Genomic DNA, 22816 nt, shown 5'->3' on the forward strand with positions numbered 1-22816 from the left:
GCTTCAGAAAGATCTAAATAAGTTATATAATGATCTGAAACCATGAAAAAAAACATCTCAATGACCTTTTAAGGATATGCTCAAAATCATCTTCTTTTTAGAAGCCATCTTTAATTCTCCTACTCGAAATGTCTTAGTCATCTGATTTTGTAGCAATTTATATTCCTCTAATTTGCATTAGATTTATTTGCACACATATTTCTCTCTCCTTCTGTGCCCAGAACATGGGGCCCAGTGTCCCATCGATTGTGTCTCCTAGCTTCAAGAAATCCTAACCAGCTTTCTCTGTACTTTTTTTTCTTGTCCCCTTTTTTTTCAGTTTTAAAAAACCTATTCAACTTTAATTTATTCATGCAAGATATATTTATTTAATAGAACACTGTGTGAGACATCAGGATAGCTTCAAAGGTCAATATGAACCAGGCCCAGTTCTTTACAAAACTGATGGAAGGGACTGTTTAGTTTTTGTCTCTGTATGTACATTACTTAACACAGTATCTCACAGGTAACTTGCACAAATATTTATCAAATCAACATGAGCCCAGGTTTTGCTTCTCACTTTTATCTCCCACAAAACTCCCTACTCAAAGAATCAAAGACTTCTCTTGAAGATCAGGGAGACTATATGTTATCCACTGAAATATCTATACATTTTTATCAACAACAGAAAAAAGGGAAACTGGGCAAACCACCTCTAACTCTATTGTACTATTACAAGAAAATCACTAGATGACAAAGCAAATATATACTTTATTATTCTTGCCCGCTATAAAAAAATGATGTGACAGAATACACAAAGATTTTTTTTAAAGAATCATGAGATGATGAGAGTTGCTAATTGGAAGAAAACATCTGAAATATAACCGTAGTCAACCACCTTTCACTGAACACTCTGTGGAAAGAATCATTGCTCTTCCAAACAGAAAAATAGTTCTTCCTCTTCTTCCATGTTATTTTATTTATCATATCATTCTCCTTAAAAACACACTTATTAAGAGCTTTTATGCATATTCTGGGTTCTAGGAGTTATATAGTACTAGTTTCTGTAAGCTTCTAATCTCAAATAACAACATAGATATGTAGTCTAATTCAATCTAACAAGCATTTATCAGACTTTTACCATGCATCTACTATGGCAGTACAAAGGCAAGCCGGAAAATTTCTGGTCTTGAAAGAGCTTCCATTCTTCCTGAAGAGATAGCTAGTTTTTCATTCATTGAATTCATCACTGACCATTTTTTGACCTATAAAAAGGCATACGTGCAGACAAACATACACCTAGTAAATCCAATATGCAAACAAATGGCAAGAGGATGAAAAATCAGTAATAGTGTGACATTTTTGTTTGTCATAGAGTTGGAAGTTCTACCAGGGTATGATCAGGAGGGGAAAAATCACTGAAGAAAATATAAATATGCTTCTGGATAAAGAATATGAAAGGATTGAAATATCTTTTGTAAAATGTATTTATGTACTTTATGCTAGTACATCTCATTATAGTGGTTGTCTCGCCTCTTACCAAACTCCACTCTCTCAGGAGACAGACATAAATGAGTCAACACAATGGCCTCCAGAGATCTACAGAGGACAGTTGCTTTTGTACAATAATAATTTAACTGATGGAACAAGTAGTTGAAAAAGGAACTGGAACTAAAGCTCAGAATTATTTGCCTTGTCCATAAAAGGAGATGTTTGAGTTTCAAACATCTCCACTGATGTCTGAAGACACAGTTCACTAATTCTGTTTCTAAATTGCGAATAATTCCAACCTCTCGTTTGCTACGAAGAAAACCAGCATATTAAATATTGTAACTATCTTTTTTTTAACTCATGTTATCTTTCCTCAAAAAGCAATTTCAGAACCTGGCTTTGTAGAAAAGATGAGTCAATATGCTGTGATCTTTGACCTTAACTTTAATTCTCTTTTTTTGTCATGAACACTTTTAATAACTAGATATTCAAAATTCTGGGTCTTGTACTTCCTTTACTCTGTTAATGAAAACACTATCCTTCAGAATCAATTAACAGTGTCTTTATTGAGGATTTCCTGCAGTATAAGTCCCTTCCTTTACCCATCAGCCTCTCAAATTTGAAGAGTGAATCCATTAGACTGATGTTTTCCCAGTTTGACCACGGATTACCCAAATGATGTTGATCTCAAGGATCTGAGCTAAAAGGGGTGGGGATCTTTTGAGTATAAAAGGGGAAATTAAGCTTATCTTCTTTATGTAATACATTTCTCAACTATAAGTCAAAATAATGATCTGCTGCCCTAACTCACTGATGTGTAATCCCCAGTAACTTTGCTTACAGGGTTGTGCATAATGGCTGTGTTCAGAGCACCCAAGAACCCAGTGGTTGATTAACATGGGAGAAGATCTATCAGCTTCTGCTTCTACAGCTTTCCCTCAAGTTCATCCGCAACAGTGTTGTTGATCTGTTTGTCCAGAGTTTGCCTTAAATTATATTTCCACTTTCTCGCCCAACCCCATTCCTATTGAGTCCCTCAATAGCTCCTGTGGATAGATCCTTGCTGTTCTATTTCTCAAATCTGACCTGTTCTTATCAGGGCTTTTGTGAAGATAAAAATCAGTTGAAAGATGTTTAAAAAAAATCTTTGAACATGTAAAAAAGAATACTACAAAGGTATTTTCAGTTTTAGATGGTAATCTTGTAGGTTTAGCATCTGTACACTACTGGTCTGTTCTATGTGAAGAAAGAAGTTCTTTAGCATTGTAACTAGGGAGTAGAATCAACAGGAGGTGAGGAACACTGTTGTTTTTATTTATTTATCATTTATTTAATATGTTATTTTTCCCAGTTACATGTAAAGCAGTTTTGTACAATTGTTTTTTAACTTTGTTTTAAGACTTTGAGTTCCAGAATCTCTCCCTTCCTTCCTCCCCATACCTCACTTAGAAGGTCTATGTGAAGTTATGCAAAACACGTCTATAAAAGTCATGTTGCAAAAGAAAACATAGATCTCTTCCTCCATAAAAACTTCAAGACAAATAAGGTAAAAAAGGTAAAAAGTAAAAGAATAAAGTAAAAAAAAAAGGCAAGGCTGATATCAGTAGAATTCAAGATGATTATGAGAAGTGATGTAGGGCAGATTAAAATACTGTAAACTTTAAATAATATCCATACTTTTTTGACCAATCAATGACTTCCTTTTGGAACTAAATATTTTTAAGCTGCACGCCAAACTGAGCAATGTCCACATGGCATATCCATCTCTGTCCACTCAAGCATCCATTTGGTTCCCATTTCAGCATCTCTTTAGATAAAGGGTTTCTGTGATTTGTCCCATTTTCCTGTTTGACAGATTTACCATATTTCCTAAAAGGAATAACGGTTAAGCACCAATAAATCAAATGAAGAAAATGAAAAGTAAATCAGGACTGAAATAAGCTAAAGAAAACACATTCTACATCCAATACCAAGATAAGATTGAAATGGGTTCATGATTTAGACATAAAGAGTGACATTATAAGCAAATTAGAAGAACAAACGATCTACCTCTCAGATTTGTGGAGAAGGAAGGAATTTGTGGCCAAAGAAGAATCTAAGTACATTATGCAATGCAAAATGGATAATCTTGATTATATTAAGTTAAAAAGTTTTTGTACAAACAAAACAAATGCAGACAAAATTAAAAGGGAAGTAATAAAGTAGGAGGAAATTCTTACATTCAAGGGTTCTGATAAAGGCTTCATTTCTGAAATAGAGAATTGACTCAAATTTATAAGAATTCAAGTCATTCTCCAATTGATAAATGGTCAAAGGATATGAACAGACAATTTTTAGATGAAGAAATTGAAACTGTTTTCAGTCATATGAAAAGGTGCTCCAAATCATTATTGATGAGAGAAATGCAAATTAAGACAACTCTAAGATACCATTACACACCTGTCAGATTGGCTAGAATGAAAGGGACAGATGGCAAGTGTTGGAGGGGATGTGGGGGAACTGGAACACTGATACATTGTTGGTGGAACTGTAAACCATTCTGGAGAACAATTTGCTCAAAGGACTATCAAACTGTGCATACCCTTTGATCCAGCAGTGTTTCTACTGGGCTTATACCCCAAAGAGATACTAAAGAAGGGAAAAGGACCCACATGTGCAAAAATGTTTGGGGCGGCCCTTTTTGTAGTGGCAAGAAACTGGAAACTGAGTGGATGCCCATCAGTTGGGGAATGGCTGAATAAGTTGTGGTATATGAATGTAATAGAATATTTTTGTTCTGTAAGAAATGGTCAGGAGGATGATTTCAGAAAGCCCTGGAGAGACTTACACGAACTGATGCTGAGTGAAATGAGCAAAACTAGGACTTCACTGTACATGGCCACAACAAGACTATATGATGATCAGTTCTGATGGACATGGCTCTCTTCAACAATGAGATGATTCAGACCAGCTCCAATCATCTTGTGATGGAGAGAGCCATCTGCACCCAGAGAGAGGACAGTGGGAACTGCATGCGGATCACAACATAGTATTTTCACTATTTTTGTTATTTGCTTGCATTTTGTTTTCTTTCCCACTTTTTTTCCTTTTGATCTGATTTTTCTTGTGCAGCGTGATTTTTGTGGAAATATGTATAGAGGAATTGCACATATTTAGCATATATTGGATCACTCGCTGACTGGGGGAAGGGAGGAAAGGGAGAGAAAAAATTCGAACATAGGGTTTTATGGGGGTGAATGTCAAAAATTACCATGTAGCTATTTTGAAAATAAAATGCTTTAATTAAAAAATAGAATTGGCAAAAATGAAAAAAGAAATAGATACTAGACAAATGTGCGTGTCTACTCACTGACTGAAAAGAGAGTATGGTTATTCCTATGATTTAAGTTAGTAGGCCATAGAGTCCAAGATTTAAAACCAGAAATGACCTTAGAGACTAATTTTCTTATTGTTTACAAATGAGAAAAAGGAGACTCTGAGGAATTTGTTGATTAGGCCAAGGTCAATTCATTATTTAATAAATGGATTCTGAGAGAAGCCATGACCTCCAAATTCATTACTCTAAAGCATTAAGTACTTTCTATAGAAAGATAGATCTAAGATCTATAGATCAGGTATTTTGTAGGGACTAACAATACAAATACAAAAAAAAGCCATGATGTCTACTGTCAAAGGGCTGATAAAGAGGCTCCCCAAACTAAGCTAAGCTAATCTTTGGACAACAGACTTTCAGTCCATCTTGAAGACTATACCTGAAGTCTTTCCAAACTTGTGCTCAATTAGTTCAGCATTTGAGAATCCAGAATTACATCATAATGAGGTATTATAGAACTGTAATGGAAAACATACCTGATGAATCAAACACCAAATTAGAAAAACAGGTATATATTCTGTTTATCTTTTTAAAAATTATTTTAATTCTCAACTTTAGCACCAAATAGGCATTTCCATTTAGAAGAGAAAAAAATTGTACACAATGCTGCAGATCTTTTATCTATGACTGGCTTAGGTTTGAAGAATAATTCTTCCTGTAGCTTTCAAAGCCATCCCGAATGTCTGTGCTTCTTTCCTTCCTTTAATAGGAAACATTCTCAACATAATGAATTAACTCAACATCCCTTCAATATTCCTTTGCTCTCCCAATTGTGTCTTTTTGGTCAAGTTGTGTCCCTTTAGAACATTCTACTTTTCCTTCCTGACCCAGTTCAAAACTTATTTTTAATTTGAAGCTTTCTTGCTGACCGTATCTTGAATTTCCATAGCTCTTATACTTACTTATCTATTGGCTGGTATATTCATATGTATTTGACTTATTCCTAACTTACAGTTAAAAACCTATAAGTTTCTTTTTTTTTTTTTTATTTTAAAAATAAGTCTAACTATATTTATTTAAGAAAAAGAATTCTTTCATTCTAAAAATGTTTCAAGTCCTGTTGCCCCAGTGTTTCCGGAGATAAAGTGGCCCAGTTAGGAATCTTGTACAGTCCCTGTGGTTCTTGTCCCAGGACTCTTTAGGGAAGCAGAAATCATGTGAGGGATAACTAGGGCCTTGAGAAGGATGAGGGTTTGATCAGTTTCTGCCAATGCTGTTGGATTCGGGGGTAGAGGGTAGGGGTAGCAAATTAACCAATAGCTAGCTAACCATCTCCCTCTACCCTTCCCATATTTTTGGGGAAAGGGCACCTAGAACAAGAAACAATCCATCTTTTCTCCTCTACAAGCCCTGTCCTATTAGAAAGCTGTGACGTTCTTCACGTGTTGGGCCTCCTGCGTCTTGGACACGGGCTGGGTCACCTCCATTATGACTGCCGTGTTCTCATAGACCTCAGGAACCTTGATGCGGACTTTCTTGACCTTTTTCTCCTCTTCCGGCAGGTCACAGCACTTACTGCAGCGGCAGCACCCACGGAGCTGGCAGAAGCTGATCATGAGAGACACTGCCTTATCCCAGGGCTGAAGGGAGTGCATGTACAGGGGCAGGAAGTCCCAGGTTCGAAGCTTGTTCGGGAGGATTCGAGGGCAGCGAGCTTGGAGCAAATTCATGAACAGGACCACAAACACAAACACTAGGATGGGTATCCCTACACCCATCAAGACAGATGTCCCTGCCAGGGAGAGGCCAAACACGGCCAGTGGAAACAAGAAAAAGAACAATATTATGTAGAAGACGGAAAACCAACGGTAGGTGGCCGAGATATTCCCCAGGTTCCTGGCAAGATGGATCGGCAGGCGCATGAATGGGATTGGGTACCACAGAAGGATCCCAGAGACATTGAAGAAGAAATGGCACAGGGCAATCTGGAGTGAATTGTGTAAAGTGCTTCCAGGGCTGGCCAGCGCAGCCATGATGGCCGTGGTGGTGGTGCCGATGTTGGAGCCCAGGGTCAGGGGATACGCTCTCTCCAGGCTGATCACTCCGATGCCAACCAGAGGAGTGATGGCAGACGTGAACACAGAGCTGCTCTGCACAAGAATGGTCATCCCAGTTCCAACAAGAATGGCGAAGTAGCCTGTCAGCCAGGCAAAGGGGGAGGGGAAATCTGTATCGATACTCTTCTTAATTGCTGCAGCAATTTGCCCCTGGAGCATAGAGTTCAGCACCTTGATCATCAGGACCAAACAAGTGGCTAAGAGCAGCAAGGAGAGCGTCAGAAGAATGAATCCAATGGTCTCATCAGAAATATTGACATCCACAAATGCATGTTTGCACTTTGCAATGTTCTGTTTATAGGTTATGTTCATGAGGGTCCAGGTCGTGTTCCCATTGGTCCAGCAGAAGCTGGGAGAGGTACAATTTTCTGGTGAGGGAACGGTGACGTTGCTTAAAGTCTGATTTTCAAATGTTTTACACCAAGTCTTTATCAGGCTCTTGTTTTTGGCTGCTTCATTTCCTGTAGCAATTTCAGCTATGATTTTTTCATCCATCTGGACAATGAGTTTTGTGAAGGGATCTGTGATGACTTTCAGGAGATCAGGGGCATCTTCCCCACTCTTGATATTAAAGGTTTTCACGATGGCATCGGTGAGGTGGTAGAGGTAGCCAGTCATAATCTCCAAGGGCAGTAGCACCAGCACTGACAACCAGTTAAAGAAATCGTGGACGGTCCCTCCTGCAAAAGCCCTTCGAAAGTCATCCCTGTCTGCAGCCTGCATGAGGGCCACGATAGTATTGGTGATTGTAGTCCCAATATTGGCTCCCATGACAATGGGAATTGCTATCTTTACTGTCATCAAGGAAGAGGACACCAGGCTGACAATGATAGACGTGACTGTGCTGGAACTCTGCACCATGGCCGTCACCAGTATGCCAATCATCAAGCCAGTCATGGGATTGCTCAATATGGAACCATCACGGAAAATCTCCCCAGCCATTTTTCCTCCAACCAGCTGGAAAGCGCTGCTGAGAATGTCCAAGGAACATATAAAGAAGTAGAGAAATACCAGGATGAGGATTATTTTTCCAAGCCCTCTGAAGACAGCAATTATTTTCCCTTTGGTGTCTCTCTCTGACCATTTGATCTCAGAATCCTTCAAGTTAGGCATGTCCCATGGGTCTTGTACCACTGGCTCTTCAACCAGGGCAATAGTAGAGTGAGTTTGCACAAGTTCTATCTTGTTTCCAGGAGAAAGATCATTGCTGGAGCTTCCTTTATCTTTTTCAGATACAGGGGATTGTTGGATGGTAGTCTCTTCAGTGAGCTTAGGCAAGGGAGCCATGGTAATATGGTGTTCTTGGTCCCCAAAACTTCCCTGTGAGCCTGCTGTCTGGGTTGAGGACCTGGACCTGGGAGCAATGCTCAAAAACCTATAAGTTTCTTAAAGGAGCTAGCCATCCTCATACTTTTTAAAAAAATATGTTCCATACCCATGCTTTTCAAAGTAACTCTATTAAGTTTGTCTATTAATCAACTGCAATTCTACATCAAGTTTAATTGTTGTGGAGTCTTTTCACAGATTTCGCAGAATATTGTAACCTCCTGGATAAGATCCTTAGCCACTCAAAAGAGTTTGAACTATTTATCCACCAAGGAAATAGAGAATGCCCATTATCTTGATTATGGCGCCTGGTCAGAAAATGGACAGTGAGTTAAGTTTAGATTTTTAAACAGGAGGAAAAGGAGTGAGCTAGATTCTGAAAATTGCAAAGCCCCTGTAATGACACTAAACTTCTAGAAATAAAGGTCTATTTTAAAAATACTGATATTCTATCTGTCCCATTGGGTGCCTGTGAGTTTGGAACATGGTACGTAGTCTAGAGATTTTAAAATGAGTATCACTCAGGGCAATGGAGAGAGAGATATGGTGGGTGTGAACAAGCTGCAGCACATCACAAGGTGCTACCAAATAGACAAGGTCCTCAAAGAAATGTGTGACACAAAAAGGGGGGCTAGTCATCGTTCAGAGCCTCGTGTTCTACTGGCTTGTCAGGGAAAGTGAGGATGCCGAGAGTGTGCCTTGTGGAAGCTTTGGCCAAGAGTCCCACAGGATGGGCACCTTGGGATCTGCAGTGCCGAAAGCTGCTGAAAAGAGAGCCGCCATCACTCCCATTATCACCAGGACCACCAGCAACACCCAGTTGGTTGCCCTCGTTCAAGGGTGAAAAAAAATTTTGTCCCTGAATCTGTGGGAAAAATATCTTGGTCAGATTAAGGTATCTTGGCAACCAAAGGGACCGGACCCACCCCACCCCCCTTTCTCTTTTTTTAGTCCCACTCAGCTGCCTTTTGAGTACAAGGGTACTAATCTTTTATTAACTTTTCACTTCTATTCCCCCCCCTTTTTTTTTAATTCTAGGACCCAAATTTGGCCAATTCAATCATCTTTCCCTAGTGAAAGGGATCTTAGAGGTCAGAGAGCCACCCTTTTACAGAGTAGGAAACTGAGGCCCGAAGGACTTAAAGCACTTGGCTAGGTTCACACAGTTCGTGTCTCTCCTGGTACCTGCGAGTATTTTAGGTAGGATAAAGGGAAGGATGAGGCCGGGACTGACAGGGAAGATGTGATGCTTTGAGAAGGGAAAGGGGTTTCCGAGGATCGTTCGGGCCATTTTTAATTGCTTGGTTTCTCTCCCAGCTCCCCCGGGACAGAGGTTTTCTGCCCGATTCAGGGCGGCAGGGATGTGGAGACTTGGGGTTTGAGGGGGAAGGGGTACTTTATCCCTCCTGCTTGACTCATTTGTCTCCCGGCGGGGGCCCGGCTCGGGCTGGCAGCCGCTATAAATAGATGGCCCGGGACAGGCTGTGCAATCGGACCTCCCTCGGAGTCAGCAAAGTGCACACACACACACACTCACACACATACACACTCTCACACTCACACACTCTCACACATTCTCACACTCACATGCGCTCCCAGCCCCGCGACGGCCCCGACTGATCCCGGCCGGGCAGGCTGCGCCCTCCTCCCCGGGCCGGCCAGCGAGGGGCCGCGGGGTCAGAGGCGGTGGAGCGGCGGGATGGAGGAAAAGCCAGCGGCTCTCCCGGAGGGGTAGGTGGGGAACGGCCCGCTCCCTCCTGCGCCCGGCCGCCCTCGGAGGCTCCTCCCGGCAGTCCCGGGCCCAGGACGGGCCAGGGGGGAGGCCGGGGCCATGCAGCCGCCGGAGCCGCACTGCAGCAGCTGCTCCCCGCCCGTGACGGGCCCGGGCCGCCGTCCCGCCGCCCCGGGAAAAGTCACGGGGTGGAGTGGCCCAGGCCCCCGGGGCCGCCCGGGCGCATCTTTCCGGCCTCCCCTCCTCTAGCCTCGGTTCCCCCGCGCTCTGCAGATTACAAAGAGGAAGCGCGAGCTCTGTGCAGACACCTCCTCCCTCTCCTCCTCCTCCTCCTCCCCTCTTGTCCTCCTCCCTCCTCCCCACTCCTCCTCTTCCCCCCTCCTCTTCTTCCTCCTCCTTCTCCCCCTCCTCCTCCTCCTTCTCCCCCTCCCCGTCCTCCTCCCCCTCCCTCCCTCTTCCTCCAGCTCCCCAAGGCCCCCGCCCCGCGGCTGCCGCTGCTTCCCAGACGGGTGCCTGTTGCTGCCGCCGCCGCCGCCGCCGCTCCTGCCCTGCTGCGGGGGAATCGATTGCTTCGTTGAGAGAGGCCGGCGGACCGGGAGGGGCCCGGCGTCCCCGGCGCACGGAGCCGGGAGCCTGCCCCGCAGCATGGCCAGAAAGCCCGCCTCTCCTCCCTGCTCGCCGGGAGCTGGGACCGAGCCCCGCGCTGCGCCCGCTTCTGCCCCTGGGTCTGCGCCGCGCGGGGGGACGCAGCAGCAGGTAGGCAGGAGCCGGGGCCGGGGCCGGGGCTGCTGAGGGGGGGCTCCGGGGCAGCCCGGCTGCCTTCTCGTCCCTCCCTGCTCCGCCTCCACCTTCCCCTTCCTCCCTGCCCATCCCGACCTCGCAGCCCCCCTCCGGGGGCTCTTCGGCCTGAGCTTCGGGAAAAGCTGAGAACGGGGCAGCCCCGGGGGGGTCGGGGCCCCGGCTCCCGGCGGCTTCCCGAGCAGCAGGAAGTTCCTTTGCCGCCTTCAGATGTGCCCGCCTGGCCGGCCCAGGCCACTTTGATGAAAGCGAAACTGGCAAGTCCCCTGGGCTCCAGCCGCCCGCCCCTCCCGGCCCTTCCATCCCTCCCTCCCTCCCCGCCCCTACCTGACGCTTCCTCGGGGTTTGCTTCGTTCCCACTTAGCCTGTTGCTGGCCCCCGTAGGGTCCACTTTACATTCCCATCTGCCCCTCCCCCTTCGTCCCCCCCCCCCCCCCCCCAGCTTTTTGACATCCTGTTTTACAACTGCTGGGGATTGGGACCGGGGGCAGGTGCAGCCCTTACAAGTCAATGTTCAGGGACTAACTTTCCTCCCGCTCTGCCGGGAGCACCACTACCCCAGGTGGAGCACTCGCTCCTCCCACCTAACGTCGGGGGTCTCGGTTAAAAGCCCCTTCCCGCTCCCCCCGTGACTGTGAGCCAAGGACAGAAACCTGCAGACTCTTCTTGGGATCCCTGTAGCTGTAGTGGAGGTGTTTAGTTCATCCCTGGAAGCATCTCATTCTCTGCAAGAATTATTTTGCAAAGGGATTTCTTTGAATGGGATGTTAGACATTTCCAATTCCTTCCTGGAAACCTGTAAGTACTCCTCACATTTTCTGATTCAAACGGACTCAGAAGAAACTGAGCTCTCCCCCACCCTTTTCAAACACCCTGAATGTTACCTGAGGAAAGAGCTCTCGAATGTAATTTTCTCTGCAGAGTTCCGGGGGTTTGAGAATTGATATTTAGTCCCTGGCAGAAATGATAACTAAAAGGAATCGGGCAATGATTCTAGGTTTCGGTTCTCGTCTAGCGTTAATGTGAGTTCATGTGAAATAAGATTGTACAAGTGTAGTGGTAACATATTCCTTTTGAAGGGCTTTGGATGTCAGGCTAAGAATCTAAAAATACATCTTATATAATCAAAATTGTTTATTTTGTCTTTGGGACCTCTATCCCTTGATCCATTAAGCATTCTCTGCATGATAATTATGAAATATACCTACCCCTCCCCTTCTTCATTCTGCCTCTCTCTCCCTCTCTTCATCTTTAAATAATATGCACTTTTAAAGTTTCGGTTGCTTATTCGTCATGATATCTGGTGTAATATGCTGGTCTAAAATTGTTTTCCACCAAAGTGCTCTCTCATTTCTCCTGAAATTCTTGTCGGACTGCGGAAATCACTCCCTAGTAGTTTGTCTTCTTTTGTAGGTTGTGTTCTGGGCTATTGTATTTATTTGCTTCTGGATCTTTCTGATCTGGTCTGTTTTGCTGGCTTCTATTTAAAAATAGATGTATAACAATTATTTCAAGTTGAATTTCAAAGTAATTTCATTTCCTCATTTTCAAACTGAATCAGAGAGTAACTGCACAGCTAAAAACACAAAACAAAGCCCTATTTATTACCTGTAGATACCTCCAGAGCTTGAACATTGTGACTGTTCAACATGAATAATATTGACACTGTATAATTCTAGAAGCTGTAATATGTCCTCAAGGGTTTCTGTACCCTTTTAAGAAGGGGAGTCCCATTTTGGTGAAGTGAATCATTTAAAAAATATAAAATGATCAGAAAATGCTCCATAACTGAGACAAAAAGCTTGGATGTAACCTGTGGTAGGGGATGAAATGAAATTGAAAATGGTAAAGGATTTTTTCAGGCAGTTGCAAACTGATCAATTTTTTTAAAAACAGAAATGAAAATTTGAGTTCTAGGATTTTAAGACTTGCAAATGGGAACTCCTAAAAGCTAATGCTCTATCTACAGTGCACCTTGGAGTTTCCCTTCTTTCCCAGGGTCCAAGCATTGTATGGCTTGACTGGCTTTTAGTTACGCCTTTGGTGCCCTTTATAATATTTTACCATATTTCTTATAATTCCCTATAGAGTCAAAGGGAGGAAATGGGATGCATTGAAAGAGAACTTTTCTCTCCATTCCAATCCTGATGAGAGGGAAGCTAAAATTCCCCTACCATCATCAACACTATTTCCCATACTGGGCTGAATTCAGCTGTGAATGAGTTGTAACCTTCATATAACCTTACCCTCTATAATATCCATCAGTGATGTATTGAGCATATAGTACCAATGAATGTAGGATGTTGGTTCTCATACATGAGAGTGGGTTATTAGGCTCACGGTCTGTCTCCTTGGACTGCCTGAACAGCTTGGAGATGCAGGCTGTGTAAGAAACCATAAGTTCCATCCTTCTTTAGCTGTGTGATAGTAAGTCACTTAAGTTTTCAGATCTTCAGTGTTATTATCTGTGAAATGGGGATGGTAAAACCTTATCTACCTCGTAGTGTTGTTGAGGGAACATATGTTTGAAAACATATACTTAAGTTTTAAAACTCTTGTCAGTGTCGGTTTCATTACGTGATGATTCCCCTGTTTGTTGAAGGTAGGAAAATTGCAAAAGAATGGGAAAAATCTGCATCTAATTGCAGGATACATCTTTCTTGAACTTCTGTTCCTTTTACAGTAAATCAGTCCCAATCTCCTAACATTCCTGGGAACTGCATTTCAGCCCTGATCTTTTAGATGTCTGAACGATCCCAAAATAGAAATTATCCATTTGTCAGCTCAAAAACAGGTTTCCCGACCATCCAGTGCCTTTTTCTTGACCTTCTCGGGTTCAGTGGCTTGTTTAGGTCAATACCCAGTCATATTTCCCTACTTTACTTTTCCTTATGATAATGAAAAACTGGGAAGTGGATCCTGCTTATTTAAAGGCCATTGTGACTTCTGCTAAGTTTGCTGTAATTCAGTCCAGTCCAACTCTTTGTGACCCCTTGGACTATAGCACAATGGTGCTATGGATGGGCTTTCTTGGCAAAGATGCTGGAGCAGTTTGTTATTTCTTTCTCTAGTAGATTAAGACAACTGGGTTATGTGATTTGCCCAAGATCATACAGCCAGGTCACATTTGAACTCCCATTTTCCCCACTGCAGACAGTGCTGATCCATTAAGACAAGTTTAGCTGCCTCTGCTCCATATCCAGAGGGAATCCAAAGCTCTCCCGTGATAATAATAATCACAACTCACATTTATATAATGTTTAAAGTTTGCAAAGCATTGTACACATATTATCTCATTTGATCCTCCTCATGCTGTGAGGGAAGTGCTATTATTTATGATCCCCTATAATGGATGAGATTAAGAGATACCAGATTCACACAGCTAGCAAGAGTCCCGCCTTAGAATGCCTCTCCAGGCCATTGTGGATTCTTTTTTTTTTAATAGCTTTTTATTGGCAAATATATATGCATGGTTAATTTTTTAGCACTGACCCTTGCAAAAACTTCTGTTCCGATTTTCCCCCTCCTTCCCTCCACCCCCTCGCCTGGATGGCAGGTAGTCCCATACATGTTAAATATGTTAAAGTGTATGTTAAATCCAATATATGTATACATATTTATACAGTTGTCTTGCTGCACAAGAAAAATCGAATTTCATTCTGGATCCTTAAGTCTATGTTTTCCATTGTGAAGAACAGCTGGGCTTTCAGAATGGCCCCACTCAAATGAGACTGGCTAAGGTACTGCTCCTTGATTATAATATGAGCATTAAGAATGGACCCGAATGCATGTTGATGGCCCTCTGTGCCCTAAATACATGCACAAGATACAAATTAAAAGTGACAGAGTGAACTATGGTTTGGATCCTCTTCATTTCATTTGTTTAGCTTTTCGGTTGTTCTCTCTATTTACATGTATTCCTGTGAAGAAATCCTTGTTAAGTTAAAAAAAAAATGGCCCTGAAAGGTCCTTGTCTTTCTGATGAAGAAATGAAGGTCTCGAAAAATGAGGCAACTTGTTCAGTCACCACGCTGACAGGTGCAGATGGCTAGCTCCCTGACCCCACCTCCAATGCTCTGTCCACTCCAGCATGTTCCCCTATTTAGGCTGCCCTTTAGATCTGGAGCCCATCTTCCCGAAGAAGTTATTTGTTTATCCTTTACAGCATATTTTGAAATCTATGAAAGTTTGTATTTTCCAACTGCTGTGATATTTCAAAGCCCAAGTTTCCCTTTCGTAGGTCCCTAAAATTCAAGGGCAAGATTTCAAAAAATGAGTCAATCAAAAAGCATTCACTAAACACTTGCTATGTGCCAGTTATGGGCATTGGAAATGCAAAGATCAAAATTAAATAGTTCTTGCCCTCAAGGAATTTACATTCTAATTTACATACATAGGTATGTACTGGACAGTGCCAAGGCAGAGATCCCAGGTACTCTGGGCCAGGAGAAGTGAGATATAGACCAAGATGCACTAGCAGCTGGGGGACCGGGAAAGTAGATCCTCATGAATAAGGTTATCCTTAGGTTGAATCTCTCAGGGTTTTCATGAGATGAAAGTAAGGAAAGAGACTATTCTCTTGGGCATTTGCCCAATTCTACAAACCTTTATTCAGAAGTTAACATAGGTAACGAGATTCTGGCTACGTCGGACAGCCCTTGCAGATTCAAGGAGGCAGGAGAAATATTGTATATAAGAAACCTGCAAAAGTACAGTATGGTTGGATAGCAGAGTGAAGGAAGGAGAGCAGTCTGTAATGAGGCAGGAGGGTGAGGCTAGAATATTGCCATGTGGGGAAGAACCTGAATGGATAAGCCATAAATGGATAAATTTACATCTGGTCCTAGTGGAAATTGAAATCACTGGAGTTTATTAAATGTGGAGGTGACATGGACAGACTTACGCTGTAGGAAAATCTTTCTAAGATGGATTGGCATGGGGAGGGACTTGAGGAAGAGAGGTCAATTAGGAAGCTAGAGGAGTGGTCCAGGGCATGATGATGGCCGACTAGACGAGGGTGGTGGGGTTTTTTGAGTTGAGGAAAGGGACATATGGGAGAGAGATGCCGTGAGGATAATAATGACAAGATTTGGCAACTAATTGGAGCAAGTGGTCAGGGATGATGCTGTGGTAAACACATTGGTACCCTGTGGTACCCTGGACAAATATTGAAGTTGGGAAGATTTGTTTTTTGAGGGAAGATAATGAGGTAATCTTGTTTTGGACATGTCAAATTTGAGATGCCTATGGCTCATACAGTTCAAATTGCCCATTAGGCTGTTGATATGTGGAGTCTGAGAGAGACTAGAACTGCCTTTGTAGATCTGAGAATCTTCGAGATGATCATTCAACCCAAAGGAGTGGATGAGGGCCTAAGATAATGCAGAGAGAAAAGAGAAGAGGACAAAGAAAAAACCTTTTCTGATTTTGACCTATGTCAGTCTTGTTAACATTTGAATAAAGTGGAATTTGGCAAATGTTCAACAGCTTTGCCAAGAAAGAAGAGATCGTTATTTTTAACAGATTTTTTTCCCCTTTCCTGAAAAACAGCATGGTCTGTTGAGCAGCATGTAGTATTTTTTAGTTATGCTCAAAGAAAATTTATTTGACAAAGGAGTTGCAAAGCTGAACTTCCAAAGCAGTCTAAAATTTCCTGTATACATTGACTAGAATAAGCACAATTTGAAGATAACCAAATCTGGGTAATGCAAAATGGTCTTTATTTATCATTATTATTATTATTCAATAATACTTATTTTTCCAATTATATGTAATTTTCTATCATGTCCGGGCTAGCTCTCTGAAGGGCCTTAGGATCAGAGTCAGGATCAGTCAAAGGCCTTGGTCTCCCCCACAAAGAGGAGGAGAAGTGAAGGAGGCAGACAAGTATTGCTGAGAAAGCCAAGTCAATCATAGCTTCATCATAGTCACAGTCATCAATCATAGTCACATCATCTTACAATATTCTCCTGATTCTGCTCATTTCTAGAGTGATATCTTAGAACTATTTACCTATTTGGGAGAAAGACAAAAAAAAAAAAAAACAATCCTACATTTGGAGATGGGGAAAAACTAAGTATCCTTCAGATTTATTGACACAATGAGACTTTTTTAGTGAAAAAAAATTGATTACAAAGTAACAAATACTCTAACCCAGTGGAGGAGATGGGAAATTCTCTTTCTTGTGAAAATTTGGTGGTTCAAAAAGCAGGAGGTATTACTAAAACATTTTAAAGATGCTACCTTAGAAAGTTAACCAGATTTGCAATACTACAGCCTTTGATTTTTCCAAGAACAGTAATGACTGTTCTCATTTTTTTTTTCCTGAAGCAACAAGGTTGTATGAAAATGTTAGTGGTCCATTTCTGTTTTCAGTCGTCCCCGTGTTTCAGGGATAAAGAGCAGGAAATTAGTGCAGGAATGAAAGCTGAGCTTCTGCAACATAGAGCTAATTTCATTCTTGGTACACGGGCATCCAACACAATCCAGTATAGTACCTGTTCAGAGTAGGTGCTGGATAAACACTTTCAGATTGACTGGGAAAAGTGCCCTTTGATGATCTTACCAGTTCCTATAGATTCGCTTATTAACTCATTACAGATGATTCTCACATCTATTTTTCTAACCTTAACCTTTAGTCTGGCATTTCCAACTGCCTCTTAGACGTCTTGAACTGGATGTAGGGAAAAAAAATTCAAATCTGAATCCATTATCTTTCCCCCTAAACCTCCCGTTCTTCCAAATTTCTGTTCAAGGCCCTCACCAAAATCACCTGAGTCACCCACGCTCCAAACCCAGATGCCGTCTCCAGCACTTGACCTTCTCAGCCCCTCCCCAGCCTTATCCAGTCAGCTATCAAAGTGATCTGGTCCTATTCAATCAAATCAGCAGTTCCTGACTATCCCCAGTAAGCAAATAGAAAACTCTCTGTCTTTTAAAGCCCGTATAACCCGGCTCCTTCCTGTCTTTTCCAGTCTGATACGTTTGTCTTCTCCATATTCTCCAATCTGGCAGCCTTGGTGTTCCTCGAACAAGACACTCAATCCCCTGACTCGGTGTCCTTTCGCTGGCAATCCCCCAAGCCTGGAGTTCTTTCCATCCTAGCCTCTGCCTCCTGGCTTCCCTGGCTTTCCTCCAGTCTCAGCTAAAACCCCACTTTCTGCAAGAAGGTGATGGATCTTCAGTTTATCCTGTGTTTGTCCCTGGCACATCATTTGCATGTTGTGTACTTCATTAGCATGTGGACTATTTTCACCTTTTGGGGGGATTTTTAGGATTTAGCATAGTGCCTGTTGAGTAGTAAGTTTTAATAAATGCTTGCTGACTTGACTTGACTATTGTTCTCAACAAGCCAGGAGGTCGAGGCTGTCGGCAGCCCTTCCCCGTGGACCTTTGGGCATGGGGCAGGAGGCAGAGCCCCGGCCTTAACGGCCATGAAGGAGACGACATGGCCTTCGGGGACTTGACCCACAGACATTTCTGGCGGGGAGCCGGGTGTGGCTGGAAATCCACAGGTTGAAATGTCTGTCTCCATTGGCGTGATCCCAGATCCTCCTTCGGACTTGTTGGCAGACCTCCCTCTTGGCATTCCATCCCCCTTCCACTGCCCTTCCATTTCCTGGTCAGCATTTCCATCCCTTTGTTCTCATCAGAAGCAGAGGATTTCCTCGCCGAAAAAATAAAATAAAATGAGTCGCTCTGGTTTATGCTATTCTTGGAGAAATCGAAGGCTGTCGTGTTGTAAAGCTGAAAGGGACTTTAAAGAACTTTCTCAGCAGAATTGAGGAGAGAGGGAAAAATAATGAATCGAGTAAGGAAACCTGAGCTTCGCTTCTGATCTTGCTAATTTGCTGCCTTTTGTGACCTTCAACCTCTCTGAACCTTAGCTTCCTTATCTATAAGGTCTTGTGAGGGATGCTTTCTATTGCATATTAAATAGAACATAAGATTATGCTATAACACATCATCTCTGTGAGGATATCTGGTATGTCAGCGTCCATGTGTAGGGGACCTTACCCGTGTGTAGACCCCTCTCTGGGCTGCTCCCCCCACTTACACTTGGCTTCCAAGACTTAGGGTCCCTCAGAAGGGCCACCGCTATTTTCAGGTGTGTAAGTTTAATGGTGGGATGGACTGCTAACCATGGAGAGCCCAATTAATTAGACTTAATTTTTTGCTGTTGAGTTGTTTTTTCAGTCGCATCCAATTCTTTGTGACCCCATTTGAGGTTTTTCTGGTAGAGATATTGGAGCGGTTTACCATTTCCTTCTCCAGCTCATTTACAGATGAGGAAACTGAGGGCTAAGGGACATGCCCAGGGTCACACAGCTGGAAAGTGTCTGAGGCTAGATTTGAACTCAGGAAGATGAGGCTTCCTGACTCCAGCTCTGGTGCTCTACCCACTGTGCCACAGAGCTGCCTTCATTAATAAGATAGTATAGAAAGAACATATAATATAAAAGATTATGCCCAAAAGCACAAAAATACTTATTACATCTGTGGGAAGAGTGGGTTCTTACTTATTATACAGCCGGATTGAAACACAGGATGTGTACAGGATATATGTGACTGTGGGGGTAACAATTCTTGCTTTTAAAAATCCTTTCTCCCTTCCTGGAGTTCTAGTGCATCTCTCCTTAAGCAGATCTCCGAGAATATGCCTACTGGGTCAGCCACATGGCTGAGCTCCCAGAATTCTTCTCTGTGCTTGAGTTCATCAGCAGCATCTCTCTCTCACATAGAGTCACCCTTGCTCAATCTTGGGGGACTGTCTTCCTACATGCAGCATCCCATTTATACATTAAAACCTATTTTGTCAATGATCCATTCTGTGAAGATCTCCACTGAAGCGTCGGGGTCTTTGGAGGTTATATTAATTAAGGTGGAGGGTGGGGCAAATAGATTTCTACTTCTTACATTTGATTTCATTAGTATAAGGAATTTTCACTGAAGAGATTCCCTCCAACAGTGCAGATCAATACGTGTTCTACAATAGGGCTTCTTAAATTGTTTTATTCATCACTCCTTTTTACCTGAGAAATTTTTACATGACCCTGGGTATATAGGTATATAAAATACAAATCAAAAATATACTGAAAAACAAAATCTTAATTTTGCAATCCCCCCCTTCAGTTATAAGACCCCATATGGGGTTTAAGAGTTGCCTGGGTCATTAAGGAATTAAGTACACATCCAGTATATGTCAGGAGTTGAATTTGAATCTCAGTTTAATTGCCTTTAGGGCCAGCTTTTTATCCTCTAATTACTTCTGTGAAAATACAGTTTGACGTGAAACACGAGGGTACAGTTGGTTCCATTTAATATAAGAAATTGGACAGCCAGAATTAGTCTTGAAACTGATCTTTGCGCAATAATAAGGAACCAAAAGGAGGACGTTGGTGAGAGACTCAAGGTGGAGAGAGAATTCTCCAGCTTAGCAGAGGGACAGGTTCCTGGATTTTGTGACTGGTGCTTGGCTGGCAGAAGAGAACTGATGATGTTAGCTGGGTAGAATAGAAAGACCCAATTACCAGTGGTTGGCTCAAGGACAAGGAACAGGAATCAGATCTCTCTGAGGACTGGGGAAGGCATTTACAGAGACTGAGGGAGGAGGTTAAAGAAACATGTCCTTGAAGGAAAATGAGAAGAGGAGCCTTTTCTCTCTTGCTCATAAATTTTCTAACTCCTCATTTAAGATTTGGATTGAAATGATGATCCTTACAAGATTTTAGTAGTGTGTGTGTGTGTGTGTGTGTGTGTGTGTGTGTGTGTGTGTTCCACAGCTAGGGAAAAACACAATTCATCTACTCAAAGGCACAGAGCAATGTAAAAGTGCTAACCTTGGGGTACTTTAACCCTTCTATAAGAGACTGGAACCCCTGAAGAATGACTTTGAACTTATAAAAATTGGACTAACCTAAGGGAACTAAAGCCAAGATTCTGTTGAAAAGTTTTAAAAACCTCCAGCTCAGTAGCATATTAGCTTGATACTTCTTTGCTGTGGATAGGGCTACCCCTGATAGATCAACACTAAATGCCTTCTTTTAATAAGCTGTTTATATAAACCAATGCTAAATGACTTCTTTTAATAAGCTGTTTATATCTACAATTCTTTTTTTTTTTAATGCCTGTAGTGACTGTTTTTTAGCTCCACAATCTTCACAGTGTCTTTCAATATGTTTTTTTTTAAATTAGTAATTAATTCCAAGTCTCCAACAAATGCTTCTCTGATATATTGGCAAGTGTTTGCCTTCTCATGTTCTGCTTTACCTGATTTTTGTGCCTTACTGAATCAGACGATTTCTGCTTTTATATTTTCCAAAAAAGCTGAAATAATGTAGCTGCAAGACTGGGAGATACTGTATTGGAAGGGAGCTTTTAAGATAACATTTTTCTCTCCTGAATTTTGCAAAAGCTTTTCATATTTCAAGAACAATAAACAAAGTATCTCTTCTTCTTTCCATCTTTCAGTGGAGTGGAGATGACCCTGAGCCAATGTTTGCAGAGTTGAAACTCAGGCAGGATGGGTCTAGCTGGAAAAGCTTTGAACGTGTGTGTAGTCAGAGACCGAGTCTGACGGCGTCAACAGAGAATCAGCTGAGCTAAATATGGAGATGCTTATCGAAGCGGGCTGCCAGACGAGGAATTATTTTGGCCCTGGTGAATCAGGAATAGACAAATACTCGACATACTTCTCGAGCCATCGTTGCACCATCTTGTTCGGTGGTGATACTGGTGGATTGGCAGAAAAAGGGCATAAGATGCTAAGACTTCCTTAGACTACCCCCCAAATAACTGGTGCATTTAACTGCAGTTTTGGTCCAGCATCCAATAAACTGATGTGCTATTGGAGGAACTGTACCAAATTCCTTCTCAATATAAATTAAAGCAACAGAGGTGAAAGGACAGTTTGAAAATCCTCAGAAATTCAAGTAAAGGGGTTAGCAGAGCTGGTTTCCCTGAGTTCCCAATTTCAGGGGAAATTTTCATGGTCGCCTCATTTTGTAGTGCCCGTGATGAGCCATTCAGATGCTTTACACTTGTATATTGTGGATGCTTTGCCCAAATCGATTCAACAGAAATTTGTTAAGTATCTGCTATGCGCCAGACACTGTGCCAAATAAAACCTCAGAGGAGCACTGAGTGTCATAAAAAAGAAATCGGCTCCATGCTAAGAGAAAAGAAACGACCAGTTTCAGACACAGTATGTATTCATTTCAGAATCAGCTGCCTGGGGGCGGATTATTGAACAAAGGTCTGAGTAAATACCAAATTAGAACCAAGGATAAGTCACTGAAAAGAATTTATACGAACAGAATAGCTACAATCTAAACTGTTTCAGTCAACTCCAAAAAATGGGGAAATGTAAAAACATCGATAGTCATCATTTCTTAGTCAATTCCTCAAAATCTGCAGGTAGATGTGAGGACTCCTCAGTTTGGATCTTCAGTGATGGAGAGCCCTTCCGTCTACACCTGTCTGTGTAACTCTTGTCTCTGAGCTCCCATAAATCAGCTGTGAGATCACTGACTCATTTTAGAAGGTTTCTTCCCTTTTTTCCTGGTATCATTTCCCTGAAGCCATATTTTGTTTCTTTTCGGCTTTGAAGTTCTTCCTTCAGTGTATCTTGCTCACACTTAACATTTCTTCTCTATTGCTCCCATTTATTTCACATACTGTTGTGTTCCATATCTTGCAGTCAAACAGTCACAAACAAGATATTTGTATTAAAAGGATAGATCTTTGTTTCCCAGGAAAATTTGGGGCCATTAAAAGAACTCTGCAATTTCCTAAAGATATCGCAACTCATTTTTCTCTAGTTTAATTTTTAGCTTCAACTTGTCCTCTGTACTGTCTGACCCAGATATACTGATGGGTAAATGCTAGCCATTTTTCCTCCAACTCTGTGTAATAATCTTGGTAATAGATGTTCTTTACCCACTTGATTTTTCAAATCCTTTGAGTGGTTTTAGATGGCTTCCAGGAGGTTCTGCAATATTCCAGTCCTTAATGCAACCCATATAATGTCATCTGCAAACAGCAGCATCTGGAAGATCTCAC

The 22816-nt window shown here is 42.2% G+C and overlaps 2 protein-coding genes across 7 annotated transcripts in view; one reads left to right on the forward strand and one right to left on the reverse strand.

Annotated features, from left to right (window-relative positions):
• Positions 1-5798: 5798 nt before the first annotated feature.
• On the reverse strand, positions 5799-8276 carry LOC127540822 (sodium-dependent phosphate transport protein 2B-like). Its single transcript, XM_051965696.1, has one exon. It carries the CDS (start codon positions 8185-8187, stop codon positions 6202-6204), a length of 1986 nt encoding a protein of 661 aa, XP_051821656.1. The 5' UTR covers positions 8188-8276; the 3' UTR covers positions 5799-6201.
• A 1582-nt stretch (positions 8277-9858) lies between these two features.
• TBC1D1 (TBC1 domain family member 1) overlaps positions 9859-22816 on the forward strand; it is a 223798-nt gene continuing 210840 nt past the window's right edge. For 2 of the 6 annotated variants that reach the window (XM_051965689.1, XM_051965692.1), the window contains exon 1: positions 10474-10714. The gene's annotated coding sequence lies outside the window, so the exon portion shown is untranslated. Of the gene's footprint in view, positions 9958-10473; positions 10715-21940; positions 21960-22816 lie in introns of those variants that run through there. The other 4 variants (XM_051965693.1, XM_051965694.1, XM_051965690.1 and 1 more) reach the window with 3 other exon arrangements.

The sequence above is a fragment of the Antechinus flavipes genome, chromosome 6 (assembly GCF_016432865.1).
Source record: "Antechinus flavipes isolate AdamAnt ecotype Samford, QLD, Australia chromosome 6, AdamAnt_v2, whole genome shotgun sequence".
NCBI lineage: Eukaryota > Metazoa > Chordata > Mammalia > Dasyuromorphia > Dasyuridae > Antechinus > Antechinus flavipes.

Excerpts from the sequence above, each read along its gene's own strand:
- LOC127540822 (XM_051965696.1), bottom strand. The coding sequence starts at position 8,187 with ATGGCTCCCTTGCCTAAGCTCACTGAAGAGACTACCATCCAACAATCC.